General features: G+C 39.4%; 1 protein-coding gene across 1 annotated transcript in view; it reads left to right on the top strand.

The window, feature by feature from the left end:
- SEMA5A (semaphorin 5A) overlaps window positions 1-13704 on the top strand; it is a 227816-nt gene that overhangs the window by 123252 nt on the left and 90860 nt on the right. The window contains exon 10 of the mRNA XM_074146236.1: window positions 2816-3023. Within this exon, the coding sequence (XP_074002337.1) occupies window positions 2816-3023 (208 nt within the window). The remainder of the gene's footprint in view (window positions 1-2815; window positions 3024-13704) is intronic.

The following is a 13704-nucleotide window of genomic DNA, read 5'->3' as shown; positions in this document are numbered from 1 at the left end:
TTTTTTGTTTGTTTGTTTTTTCTGGGCACTTCTCAGTCCATATTTTGGCCTTGAAACTTGCTGTAATTATAGTTGAGATTTTGCATCCAACAACCAGCATGGAAACACTGCTTGTTACATTCTTCAGTTGAGCTGGTTATCACTTAATTGTAAGAAAAAAATGACTCTTGGCAAAGGTTTAATTAATTTTTGAATATAACTCCACTTTAGGTTGCTTGGAAAAAAGTGATAGTCAAATTAGAAATTTTTTTAAATATGAAAAAGGTTAAATTTTAATGAAAATTAAAATTGTCAATTAATAAAATGTTTTTTTCTAACAAATACTTTTACATACAGTAAATCCTGAAAAGCTTGTTTATACCAAGAAAGGCAAAAAGTATAAACAGTTATATGAAGTGGTTATATTTAGAATTGAGAGGTCAGTCAGAAAACTTTAACATGCAGGCATGATCTGCTACGTTCAAAATCTTGTTATGGACAAAGGGGAATGCATTTCATTTACTGAGCTAAGCGTTAATTAGTTTTGACTGTCTAATAAAATAGGACATAATTTCTACTTACTAAAGTTTTGTTAATAATATAGTTATACATAAGCTACCTACTAACTGCCTCTGCCAAGACAGGACCAGACGCGTCCTGAGACCCTGCTCTGCCAGCTCTCCACCGAGTGAGCCTCTGCCCTTGTGCTAGCGATGGCAAAAATCCTGTCTACTGCGCTGCAGAACAGAGAATCCCACACATGTGTCATGAAATTGTTACCAACTCACAAGAGATGTTACAGTCGTTCAGACTTCACATGAGTAAGACCCGATTTCAGTATGTGTTTGCAGTGTTGGATCTTTAATATTTACTGTGCTTTAACATTTATCTGTGCTGGCACATAGAAAATTGCATAATGCAGTTTTGGTCAGACAGCTACCTAAAATATTTATCAGTGTGAGAACGTGGTCCTTTCTGTTCAGAACAAATGTTCTTTGGTATTTTTAAATTATTTAAAAACTTTGCATGAATGAATCAGAAATCTCATCAGTCGTCTGACTGATTTGTGGTGCTTAACTGTCTTTGCTTAGAAATCACAATAAGATTAGAATTGAAGAGCAAATGCTAAAAGGTAGGATTTTTCAGACTTTGTGAAAATCCAGATAAGTAAGAAGGGAATCAGCCTTATTTTATTGTCATATTCACCTAGACTCAATTCAGACCTGCAGATATTCATGCGTATGTGCTTTATTAAATAAATGTGATACATATCTAAATCCCATAGTTTTTAACACAGATTTTAAAACAGACTAGGGCAATGATGGACTTTATTGGTTTTTAAACTGCTTTAAACATAGTAAAATGTAGTACAATCCGGTAAAATGAAATCAGTCACCCTTGTAGCTGGAGAAGCTGGTTGTCCATGGCTTGAATGGGAGTACTCTTTGCTGTAAAAAAAGAAAAAAAAAAAACCTGGCTGGAGGGCCAGGCCCAGAGAGTAGTAGTGAATGGAGTTAAATCCAGTTGGTGGCCGATCACTAGTGGTGTTCCCCAGGGCTCGGTGTTGGGGCCAGACGTCTTTAATATCTTTATCAATGACCTGGACAAGGGGATTCAGTGCATCCTCAGTGAGTTTGCGGGTGACACCAAGTTAGGTGGGAGAGTCAACATGCTTGAGGGTAGAAAGGCGTTGCAGAGGGATCGTGACAGGCTGGATCAATGGGCTGAGGCCAATGGTATGAGATTCAACAAGGCCAAGTGCCTGGTCCTGCACTTGGGTTAAAACAATCCCATGCAGCGCTACAGGCTTGGGGCAGAGTGGCTGGAGAGCTGCCTGGCAGAAAAGGACCTGGGGGTGTTGGTCAACTGCCGGCTGAATATGACCCAGCAGTGTGGCCAAGGTGGCCAACAGCATCCCGGCCTGTATCAGGAATAGCGTGGCCATCAGGACTAGTGATCACCCCCCTGTACTTCTTGGCACTGGTGAGGCCCCACCTTCAATTCTGTGTCCAGTTTGGGGATTCTGGAGTGCGTCCAGAGAAGGGCAATGAAACTGGTGAGGGGTGTGGACCCTGAGGGGTCTTATGAGGAGTGACTGAGGGAACTGGAAGTGTTTGATCTGGAGAAAAGGAGGCTGAGGGGACACCTTATCACTCTCTACAACTACCTGAAAGGAGGTGGTAGAGAGGTGGGGTTCGGTCTCTTGTCCCAAGTAAAAAGTGACAGGACAAGAGGAGATGGCCTCAAGTTGCACCAGGGAAGGTTTAGATTGGATATTTGGAAAAATTTCTTCCCTGAAAGGGTTATCAAGCATTGAATGCTTGGGGAGCATTCGAGCATACTCCCCCCCCTTGCGCAGGGGAGTAGTTGAGTCACCATCCCTAGAGGTTTTTAAAAGATGGGTAGACGTGGTGCTTAGCGACATAGTTTAGTGATGTTTTTTGTCAGGGTTAGGTTGATGGTTGCACTAGATGACCTGAAGGGTCCCTTCCAACCTAGGCAATTCTATGATTTCTATGAATGCATATTTGTACTAGCAAGAATTTAAAAGCTTGTTTTCTGGTGGCTACTGCTGTGAAGTCTGTTCTGCAGTAATAAAATTGCTTTTTACTGTATTACATCACATAGAAAACTTTAATGGTTGTTTTCAAGTTCTTTTCACTGTACTGTAAGAAATTTAGGAAACTCCAGACAAAGTGCTCCCACACTGAATGTGGCTTCTGAGGCTTCATTGAAACCATCCAGCATGGGATGAAGATTTTTTCACCGAATGACACCAATTATGTAGAATTGCTAGTATGATTTTTAGTAACTCATTTTCCTCTTGCCTTTGCAGACTATGGCACTATTAAGAAAGTACTTGCCCCGATGAACCAGACTTCAAGCAGCTGCCTGCTTGAGGAAATCGAACTCCTGCCAAAAAGTCAGCGAGAGCCCATCAGGAGCCTTCAGATTCTGCACAGCCAGAGTGTCCTTTTTGTCGGCCTTCAGGAACACGTGATTAAGGTCCCCTTGAAGAGATGTCTCTTTTACAAAACGTACAGGTATGAAGAATCAGCTACTTTGATTTGATTAGAGAAAAATGCTTGCAGAGGGTCATGGAAAAACGTGAAGGAAATATGACTAAGTAGGAATCCAAATAAATTACCTCTGTCAGCAATGACTTTCTATGTACACTGTTTATCAGAAGTGTCTCTGGCTTCTTTTACTAACTTGTTAAGACTAGATGAGACTCTAAAAGAATTATATCGATATTTAAGTGTCATTATACAGATTCTGAATTGTGAAATGGAACAGTAAGAAATGGTTTATACAGAAAACAAGTGTCTGATAATGAGCAATATAGCTGCTGGTTTAGTATATTTAAAACTTGAAACTTGGACAAATCTAAGCTGGGGTTTTTTTGAAACTGTATTACAACTGTCTCTGTGGGTTCAGAAAGAAAGCTGGATTGGATGAACTGAGAGTTAAGACTAGTTGGAAAAGTGGCTATTTAAAGGTAGTGCTGGATCCAGGAAACCATAATAAATGTAAATATTCTACTAGATGAAAGTGTTACGCAGCTAACAATTGTTCCATCAAACAAGGAAAATAAGTTACACATTATCACTTGGTCTTAGTCTGTTTTATGGTAGCTAAGGAATTTTAAGTTCAGCATACAACTTTTTCTATAGGTTATCTAAAAGTACTTCTGGGTTGCAAAACATGCTATCAGAGATTGTTAATTTCATCTAATTAGTTATAACTTCCCTTTTATAGAAGTGTGGTTCCAGTAATTCAGTATAGTTGTTCTGCTTTACGTCAGGTAGACTCCGAACCAGCATGATGAGCTTTTTGAGAACTGACAGATGCATTTGGTTGTTTTTTAGCTCATTTTACTTTCAGCTTGTTTAATATACGTTCCTTTGAAAAGCTGGGCTATTAAAGGAGGGACAAAGGCTGCCACTTGCCTTTCTTGGCTGCCACACTCAGCATCAGGGAGACATCATTTGTGCAGCAGACAGCGAGATTATACCTCCCGTGAAAGGCAGTGACTGTTTGCAGATGGAGACATTTCTGGCTGTCAGAGGGAACATGCACGCGGTCACAGCAAGGAGGTGATCACAGGATGCAGATGTAGAGCTGTGACTTGGAGACAGTGGAAGGACTTTTCTGAGGAACCTGGGTCTACATGGTGCCATGCAGGAGGCCAGTGAAAGGCTACTGGGTTTAGAACAAGACTGAAGGGAAAGCTGTGCCCTGGGAAACCAGAGTAGACCAGGGAAGGGGGATTTTCCTTATTACAGTCCTTTACGAGCCCTTTTTGTTTATGCTGTCTTATGTAGCATATTTTAGGTATTTTCTACTAAAATCATAGTGATGGGACACTGAAAGCCCCGTTGGAAGTCCTGCAAAGCTCAGTTTAAGGAAAAACTGTATATAGGCAAGTCTCTGCCTCAAGCTTTTGGTTCGTTTAGGGGTCAACATAGGACCAAGTTTCTTTTCTTTTTTTTTGTTTAGTGAGTTGAAACAGGATGTGTTGGGGTCCTGTAGCCCTTTTTGTTTTGTTTCCTCCTTTTTGTTAAGTGAAGGACATGTATTTTGGGAGAGGGAGAGGTGTATGCATGTATATCTGGAGAAGGAAAAAATATAACGACATATTCTTTTGTTTCTCTCTTTTCCCGAATGTGACATGATTATGCCATTCTGTTTGTACAAGACATTGACCATATTTTCTTGAGCAGATGTGTTTATTTCAGAAAGGGAGACTGGGCTGGTATCTTGTGTTTTCTTAGGGAGTCTGTAAACACAGAGAGCTCAATAATACGGGTGGCCAGTATTTACACCATCGGCACTCTGCTTGAAACATTTCAAGGCTGGAGCCTTATTATTTTATAGTGAGGTTTGAACATCAAAATCCGTGGGTGAGAACTCCAGAGCGCCTGCTTAACTGGTGCCTGTGTGAAGATCCTACAAAGTCCCTGGTACCTGTGCTTCTGTCAGGACAATTCCTGAGGTACATCAGTGCTACCCCAGCTGCAGGGCCCAAACATGCTTCTGCCCTCGTGTGGTGGGACTGCTGTCTCAAATCATAGACCCCATACATGGCTGCAGGCTAGGCATTCTCCCTTTTTGAGCAGTGGGGTTTAGTTGACTTGATTTTAAGAGTGTTTAAAAAAAAAAAAAAAAAAAGTGGTGCTGTTCCCATTTTACTGAGTAGAACAGTAGTTAAATGACTCAAGTCCTGCTGAAATGATAATTTATTCCTCTGCCCAGAGGTATGTGAAGTCTCATCTTCCACTGTAATGACTTACTTAAGAGGAGATAAAATTATTACTTGTGGAATTTTTCAGTCATATCTTTCGTAGTTGTACCACTTTGCTTGCAGTAATTACATATCCATTCCACCAAAAGGGTTATCATCCATACTTTCTTCCTGGTTAAAGGTTTCACCTTTCTTCTAGCTCTGTTTTGTGAGAAAGGAGGAGATTTACAGCTGTGATCTAGATAAAGTAAGGCATCTTCTCGTCATCTATCATTAGAGACTCTGATTGGAAAATGCAGACAATCTTTCTCTCACCTATCACTTATTTTTGGCTTGACTATTTTTTTCTTGGCTTATGCTGGATTTCAAGCATATTTGATTCTCTACAGGTGAAGAGAGTATAAATTTCACTAGGTAATGAAACATCTGAAATTTAGTCACTGCATGGTGGGTGCTTTAATACTCACATTCTTGTTGTATGTTGCTAACTATTACTTCTGTACTACAGAAATGGATAAATAGAGTAGTGAGTAAACCTTGCTTAAGGAAAATGCTTTGGGGCATTGTGGTTCTTTTTTTGGATTATTTTAATTTTCTCTCTTCACATTTATCATACTTAGGCCTGTATAACTGCGCCAAGGTTATGTGCTGAACTTCAATCAATAATAACTAGAGTTTCTTCACCAGATCAAGGACACATAGTCTTTAATATCTACTTCACACAATTTTTGAGAAATAGAGCATGCTTGTGTATAAATAACAGCCTTAAAAAAGCCAAAAGGCTGAAGATGTACTAGCTTATCTGTCCTGCATTTTTGTGTCAATGGCAAAGTGCTCACCATCTAATCTTTTCTAATCTTTTTGTTTAGGTTTATTGCAAGGGTTTTAGACAATGCAACTTCAGTCCCTCTCTTGAACAAACTATTCCGCACACTAATATCTCAATGTCAAGATAATTTTCTTGAAATTGTCTATTTTTTACTTTTATTTCATTATTCCTTATCTTCACATACCAGCCTCTAAAGCATGTAGTTATTGCTTTTATTCATAGTTTATTATGTTTCCTTAATATTCACTCTGTTATGCTGGACATATTTAGCTAATTCGCATTTCCTTGTAAATCTGTTCCTCCAGCACTTTCTTGTGGCGGAGTCCTCTGTGACACAGTCTTGCCTCTGACAGACAGTCCCGCTGGTTTAGGACAGTCCTGTTCTACCAGCTCACAGTTCTGCTCCCACAGACACTCTTATTGAAGGCCCTTGAAAGTACTGTTTTACATTTGGAGACTGAGTTTGATTTTTATTTTTTTTTTGGTGTTCTAGGTGCAGTTCAGTGCATCTTATTGCTGTGACAGCAGACCATATCACAGGCAGAGCCGGTTGCCACACCTGTAGTTTGTGTTGCTCAGCTCTTTCCATTTTGCCACAATGTTTTTGTTGTTTGTGAGTCGCCCATGTTAGTTATTTGAATTGACAGTTTTCATGGTGGGGGCCTCCCGCAGAGTTCTGCCAATGGCTGAATAGTTTTGAACATCCTGTCTGTTGTGGTTTTGACCAGATTAACCAATCGGAGCGACAGATGGCCCCTCCCCCCCCCCCCCCCCCCCAAGGAAAAGAGAGGAGAGGAAGAGATAAAAGAGATTTATGAGTTTAGAAAAAACTAAACTACTTTAATGAAAATATTAATAAATAATGAAATAATAAATAATAAAAAAAAAAGAAAAAAAATATATACAGTATATACAAAACCGTATCAAGCTCCCAGGGTGATGATCACGTCACCAGCAGGCACAGGGGAAAGTCCCAGGCTGGACTCGGTGATGGACAGGAGCTGGATTCCGGATCTGGAGTCAGGATTGCTCGGATTGGGATCAAAGGCAGATGAACAGACAGGGTCCTCCTCAGATGTCGGCCATTGAAGGAAGAGAGCTGACCCTTTGATCCCTCAGCTTTTATACTGAGCATGATGCAGATGGATGGAATACCCCAGTTGGTCAGTTTTGGGTCACCTGTCCTGTCCGCTCCTCCCTACAGGTGTGACCCCTCTACGCTTTTCCGCTTCTGACCCTCCAACGGGGCAAATAACAAATTTACCTGACCTTGGTTGTTATAGCAATAAGTATAAGCAAGGGCCTCTCTGCATACCATTCCTTGGTATTATCAGGTCTTATCACTATGAGAGCGAGCAGTTTCTGAACAATATGCCGTTAATTTCAGAGTTTAGTTAGTTAGAAGAGGCCCAGCTAAAAAGGAAACATTACTGAACAGAAAATTAGTTCTGTTTTACCGCAAACCAGGACACTGTCATAATTCTGCTGTTTTCAGGAATCAGTTAGGGAAATATAGTTTGTGCCATGTGAATTCTTACACTTCTCCAAAAAGCCCTGGCATTTTTATGCTTCAAGAGGAAAGAGCAGAGCAGTTACCTTAGCTTGGCTCCCCTTGGGAAAATACCCCTTGGATAAGATTTTGACCATGTTATTATCACCTGGGTATTGCAATTCACACATGTTTATCAAACTTTCATAGAAGACCATCAACATTATTCACTGGAGCTAGTATTTTCACTAAGAATTCTCCAGCTCTCCGTACTTCTTTGCAGTTAAGTAGGGCAAGCATATAGCACAACTGACTTTTGTATACCTGCTAATTAAATATAATGCAAAATAATTTGAATTATTATCATGAGAAGATAACTATTAAGCTCCCTAAAGTTGCAGTGTTTGCTATTTACTTTGAAGGCTCTAAGCATAAGGAGTAAGATCTGTAGCAGGGGTGTAAAGACTCCATCCCCTGAAACAAAGAACGGTCAGCTTTCTTTTATTGGCAGATGTAGCCTTCAAAAGCAACCTTGGATGGCAGTGATTTCTCTGAGGCAAATATGTTGATGTAAAAATTTGTACTGGAGTTTTCAGTGCATCAGTTTTGAAAGTAGGGGCAATGAAAGGTTGTATCAACCCGCTGTTCTGTAAAATCTTACCGAGCAAGGATCAAGAAGTGGTATTTCTGATGGAAGATAGGTTTCACACATTCAGAAGGCTTGAAAACTAATCTTACTATGTTGTTATGTCTAAGAAAATAAATAGTGGCATTTTACATTATATGCTTAAAGTATTATTGGGTCACAAGACTGTTTTGATACGTATTGTTATCATAACTATTCTACTGTAACCCTGACTTCTCTCTCTTTGTACTCCATCATTTTTATTTTGGCTTCTTTGTTAACCATCAGCTGCACAATCAGTACATATGGAAAAGATAACTGTAGCAACATAGTAATGAGAGGAGTACTGGGCTAACTAAGAGAAGAAAACAATTATTGCAAATTTGGTTTTGCTTTATCTCATTCCTAGAACTCCAGCAAGATTATTGGATTAAGTATTTCAACTGCTGTTCCTTCGTTTTTCCTTGTCTATAGATGTTACTTCCTCAGAAGTGCTCTTGCACTCAGTACAAACTTGCTTCCCTGGGAATAAAACACTGTGGCTATCATTACATAGTAGAATAATGATTTCTATATAGTAATATTATACACGTTAGCAACCAGTAATGTGGTCTGAACTATTACTAGGTGCTAACGTGTCCAGAAGGGCTTGCCAGCACATGGAATTGAAATTGCTGTTTTGAAGTAATCATCCCAGAATGGTTATTTTTGGATATCCAGGTGGATTTCATTATTTCAAAATATGCAAACCTTACTCCAATTTAAATCAGCGAAAGTCACTGCTACATTAGAATGTTGGAACCACTTGAGGCCTAATCTGAATTAGTGATTCCAGAGTAATATTCCAGAATCAGAATCTTTGTAAATTTCCCAAACTAAGATAAACTGTAATCCTGGTTACAAGGCTGGATTATAAACACATTTTAAAAATGTGAAATCTTTTTTTCCGTATTAGATGCACTGCAAAATTGTCTTCAATTGGTGTGAACTTATGAGAACAATAATAAAGTCAGCAAAACTATGAAATAAGTAGACTTGAAAGTCTTCCTCGCTCAAAAGCAGTAGAATGTTAGTCCCATACTGGGGACAGAAGGATTCAGTTGAAGCTCTGCAGATCTGAGGTTGACCTGTATTTCTTTCTTCCTCTTTGAGGACCAAGGTTTTTGCAGAAAATTACTTGGTCTGTCTGGCCCACAAAATGCATCAGGGACAAACTATGCATTTACCTTTTGCTGCATCTGAAATATTTGGTCACAACTCTTTAAAGTGTGTGATCTATGCAAGTGTGTACCGTATTGTAAGCACACATTTTTGGCAAACAAGAAGGAATTTTGATAAACAGGTAGAATTTTACAGCCCATTCCCAATGTATTTATTGCAGTACCCTAGGAGGACAAAGGGAAATGTCTTTTCCTTTTAGTTTGCAAAGTTTTAAGAAAACCAGATGGACTTGACTACATATTTGCAATTCAGATTTTATTAGTAGGATATTATTTTAAACAAAGAAGTGAACTAAGAAATAAAAATTTAAAACAGGCATATGGTTTTCATATGTCATGATGTAATTAATTTCTTTGCTTTAAAAAATACCAAAAGTTTGAGGAAATTTAAGTTCAATGTAGTTACTGTTAAGTTTTTCTTGAAAATCACCTGACATATTTTAAAGCAACCCACTTTCCAAGAGGTCATTTCACTAGTCTTTTGATACTTGGCAAGCGTTTCTCTGGAAACAGAAGTTAAAGGTACTGGATGGTTTAAAAACAAATGAATGGACAAACAAAGGCAAATCTGGACGGCTTTTTATTTTAAAATAATTTAACATATCAGATACTGGACTGTTATACAGTCAGGCCAGCAAATATCCTATGCATCTCAGTTTACAGTGTTCTCCATTACGTAGCACTGGTTTTCTCATGAGAGTTATTTGCAGCTCTCTTAATGATCTGTAATCTTTTTGGGGACATATTCATTTATTTGAAGTTTTACAGAAAATTAACATCTGAGTTTGGAGTCCACTATTGACTTGAACGTATGAAAAAGAGAGAGAGTATTCTTGATGCATTAGTGAGAACTGTGGGCATGATTCCAGGACAGGAGTTTTTATGCTCCTGTTCTATGAGCCCAAACCGAGGGGCTTTAAAGGCCATCTGCTCCTGATAATGCATTGTCAGGCCAGTAGAGGTATCTACAGTTACTTCTGAAATGAGAGGTAACAGTGCCCTCAAAATGGCAAGTTGAGATACCTGCTATCTGGTTAATACTTTTAAGGAGTCAAGTTGTACATCTTATATGTGGGCCTGCTGTCTTCATAATTGATTCATATTCTAGTATAAACTTAACCTAGGTTACAGCTGACTAAAAGGATATAGAAGTTGTGTACCCTGTTTATGTTATATCTGCTAAAGATGTGCAGGTCTTTTAAAGGCATGGGGTTGCCATATGGAAGCAAACATGGTCAGCCTGGGGAATCACTGTTACTGCTATTCTGATCTAGGAACCCATCAACTTGTGGGAAAATCCCCAAATCTGTTGCTATTGGGTTGCCTTGCTATGTAAGTAGCTCAGATTTTCAGAGCCTATTTGCCAACCACAGATTTGCAGGCTCTAATTTTAGTCCATCAAAAGGTCTCTGAAAACCCTAGCTGCACCTAGTGGTACTGGCGTTTCCAGGCTCCAACTTCCTAATCAGAGGACTGGAAGCTTTGTCTTGGCTGATTGACAAGGATGGAGGCCTCAGACTTTATTCCTGTACAATGAACGTCAAGCATATATTCTCCTGTAGAGAGCATGGTCTGAAAGTTGTCTTTTGCATTTGTTCCGAGTAGAGCCACTCAGAAGTGTCTGTATTCAGACAATTGTGTGTTATAAACAATTTTGCTAAAAAAATTATACATAAATTCCTGATTCTGGATTTGAAGGGAAGAGCTTGTAAATTTAAGGCCAGTATTGTCAGTGCGTGCTGCAAGATTGAATCGTACCTAGATGGATTTTGATTGCCTTATAGAAATTCAAGTAGGAGGAAGCAATAGTAGTCCACACAGAGTGTCTATGATGATTAAAGCATTTGATTTTTCTTAACATTACAGGCAAAGGTTAAGCAGGATTCTGAATATTTGACATGCATTTAATTTGAGCTCCTAGGACTTTATGAATTGTGTGCCTACCATTTATGTTCTTCTGCATCATTCATCTATATCTTTCGATTGCCGTTCTTCAAAACAGTTATCTATATACACACACACACATATCTCTCTACAAAACCAGTAGTAATGAAAATACTGATAGGTACCTGTGTACAGAAGTCCGGTATCAGATTCATGTATTCATTCAGAAGTAGATAACACAATGCATTTGGACCGTAAGACAGACTTTTATCTTCAGTTGTCTGTTCAAATTTGCAGTGAGGAATCTGTCTTCTGTGAAATAAGATGGTGACCCCAGTTCAGTTCCTGGTATACGAAGTGTCCAGATCACAGTTGACAGTAATTGGAACTAGGCAGGCATGGCTATCTCAGCCATCTCAGTAGAAATGATATGAAAGGGTCAGGAGACTCAAATATCCTCTGTTCTTCAAAATGCTGTGCATAGGTAAAGATAGAAAAAATGTTTCATTGAACAGTTTCAGAAGATGCACCTCTTATGTTTATACATTCATATTTATGTATGAACATACATTATATTTATACATAAAATGTTTCAGCTCAAGAGGATACGTGATTAGCACTTACAATGTCTATTGATAGCAGAATATGTTCTGCCCCTGGAAGGAGATTTAAAAATCTCTTTGAAATCAATGGTATGAGGATATAGCTTTTAATCTTAAGGTTTTTTTGTTCTTTGGAGCACACATAATTAATTCTTTTTAGTCTAAAACTATGGGGGTTTTAATATATTTTGCTCTGAATGGTGTTCATTTCTGCCTCATTTTCTGCCTGAATAAATCATCTCAAACATAACTGAAGTAGAGCAGTTTTGCTAGCCTGCTTAGTGATAATTATGAAATAGCTGAGGAAAATGACCTGCTATTGCTGCCTTGCATTAGAGTGAGGTGACTTACAGTTCTGTTACCAGTCAGTCAAAATCCGTTGTTTGAGTGTTTCCTGACTGTCAGTAGGCATACCCAACCATCGATGCCAAATGAATGCCTTGCAGGAGAGACACTCAACTACCTATCATTTATGTTTGGAAAAAAATGTGAAATGACAACATAGAGGAAAATTAGAATCAATCACTAGAAGCCAAAAGCTGTTGAAAATTTTTGCAGAGAGTGCTGACTAGACAGGGTAAGTGGCATCAAGAGTCTTAGAATAAACCAATTCACTTTTATTCCTGAATTTCCTTCCAGCACAAAATTGCCAGTTTTAGCAGCACTGGGACAAATCATGTGAAATCTTAGAGATGTGGGCTGGTGCCTACTGAGAGTAACAGACAAAACAGTCATTTTCATGTCTGGTGAAATTGAGATGTAAGGTAGACTTCCAGAGACGAGATGGCTAATGTATTATCCAGCTCTGCAACTTCCAGTGTCAATATCTGAAAAGGCCCTGTCAACTGAAAGACCTAAAACCAATTTTTAAATTTATCTAATTTTTCAACAGTAGCATGTAAAATGGCTTTAATTTAGACAGAGATTTGGGAGGAAAAAGGGATAAAGATGTATAGTGCTATCTAATTTTTGACTTTCCTAACCTACATGAATTTGACAGCCATTTTCATGGAATCATAGAATGGTTAGAGTTGGAAGGGACCTTAAAGATCATCTAGTTCCAAAACCCCTGCCATGGGAAGAGACACCTCCCACTAGAGCAGGTTGCTCAAAGCCCCATCCAGCCTGGCCTTGAACACTTCCAGGGACGGGGCATCCACAACTTCCCTGGGCAACCTGTTCCAGTGCCTCACCACCCTCACAGTAAAGAATTTCTTCCTAATATCTAATCTAAGCCTCTCCTCTTACAATTTAAAACCATTACCCCTTGTCCTGTCACTACACTTCCTGACAAAGAGTCCCTCTCCGGCTCTCCTGTAGGCTCCTTTCAGATCACAGAATCACAGAATATTTTTGGTTGGATGGGACCTTTGAGATCATTGAGTCCAACCACAAAAAAACCCCAAACCAAACCAAAACAAAAAAACACACCCAAAAAATCTCAGAACACCAAAACCAAACCAAAACAAACGCCCACAACCACACCCCACCCCACCCACAAACAGACACAAACCAACAATCTCGGGCACTAGAGCATGCCCTGAAGTGCCACGTCTATACGTTCCCTTAAATACCTCCAGGGACGGCGACTCCACCACCTCCCTGGGCAGGCTGTTCCAGTGCCTGACCGCTCTCTCAGTAAAGTAATTCTTCCTAATATCTAATCTAATCCTCCCCTGCCGCAACTTCAGACCATTTCCTCTGGTCCTGTCATTATTCCCTTGGGAGAAGAGGCCAACACCCACCTCTCTACACCCTCCTTTCAGGTAGTTGTAGAGGGCAATGAGGTCCCCCCTCAGCCTCCTCTTCTCCAAACTAAACATGCCCAGAT

Source organism: Numenius arquata, chromosome 4 (assembly GCF_964106895.1).
Source record: "Numenius arquata chromosome 4, bNumArq3.hap1.1, whole genome shotgun sequence".
Lineage (NCBI taxonomy): Eukaryota > Metazoa > Chordata > Aves > Charadriiformes > Scolopacidae > Numenius > Numenius arquata.
The sequence above is the reverse complement of the archived record's forward strand: the minus strand, read 5'-3'. Positions and strand labels throughout refer to the sequence as shown.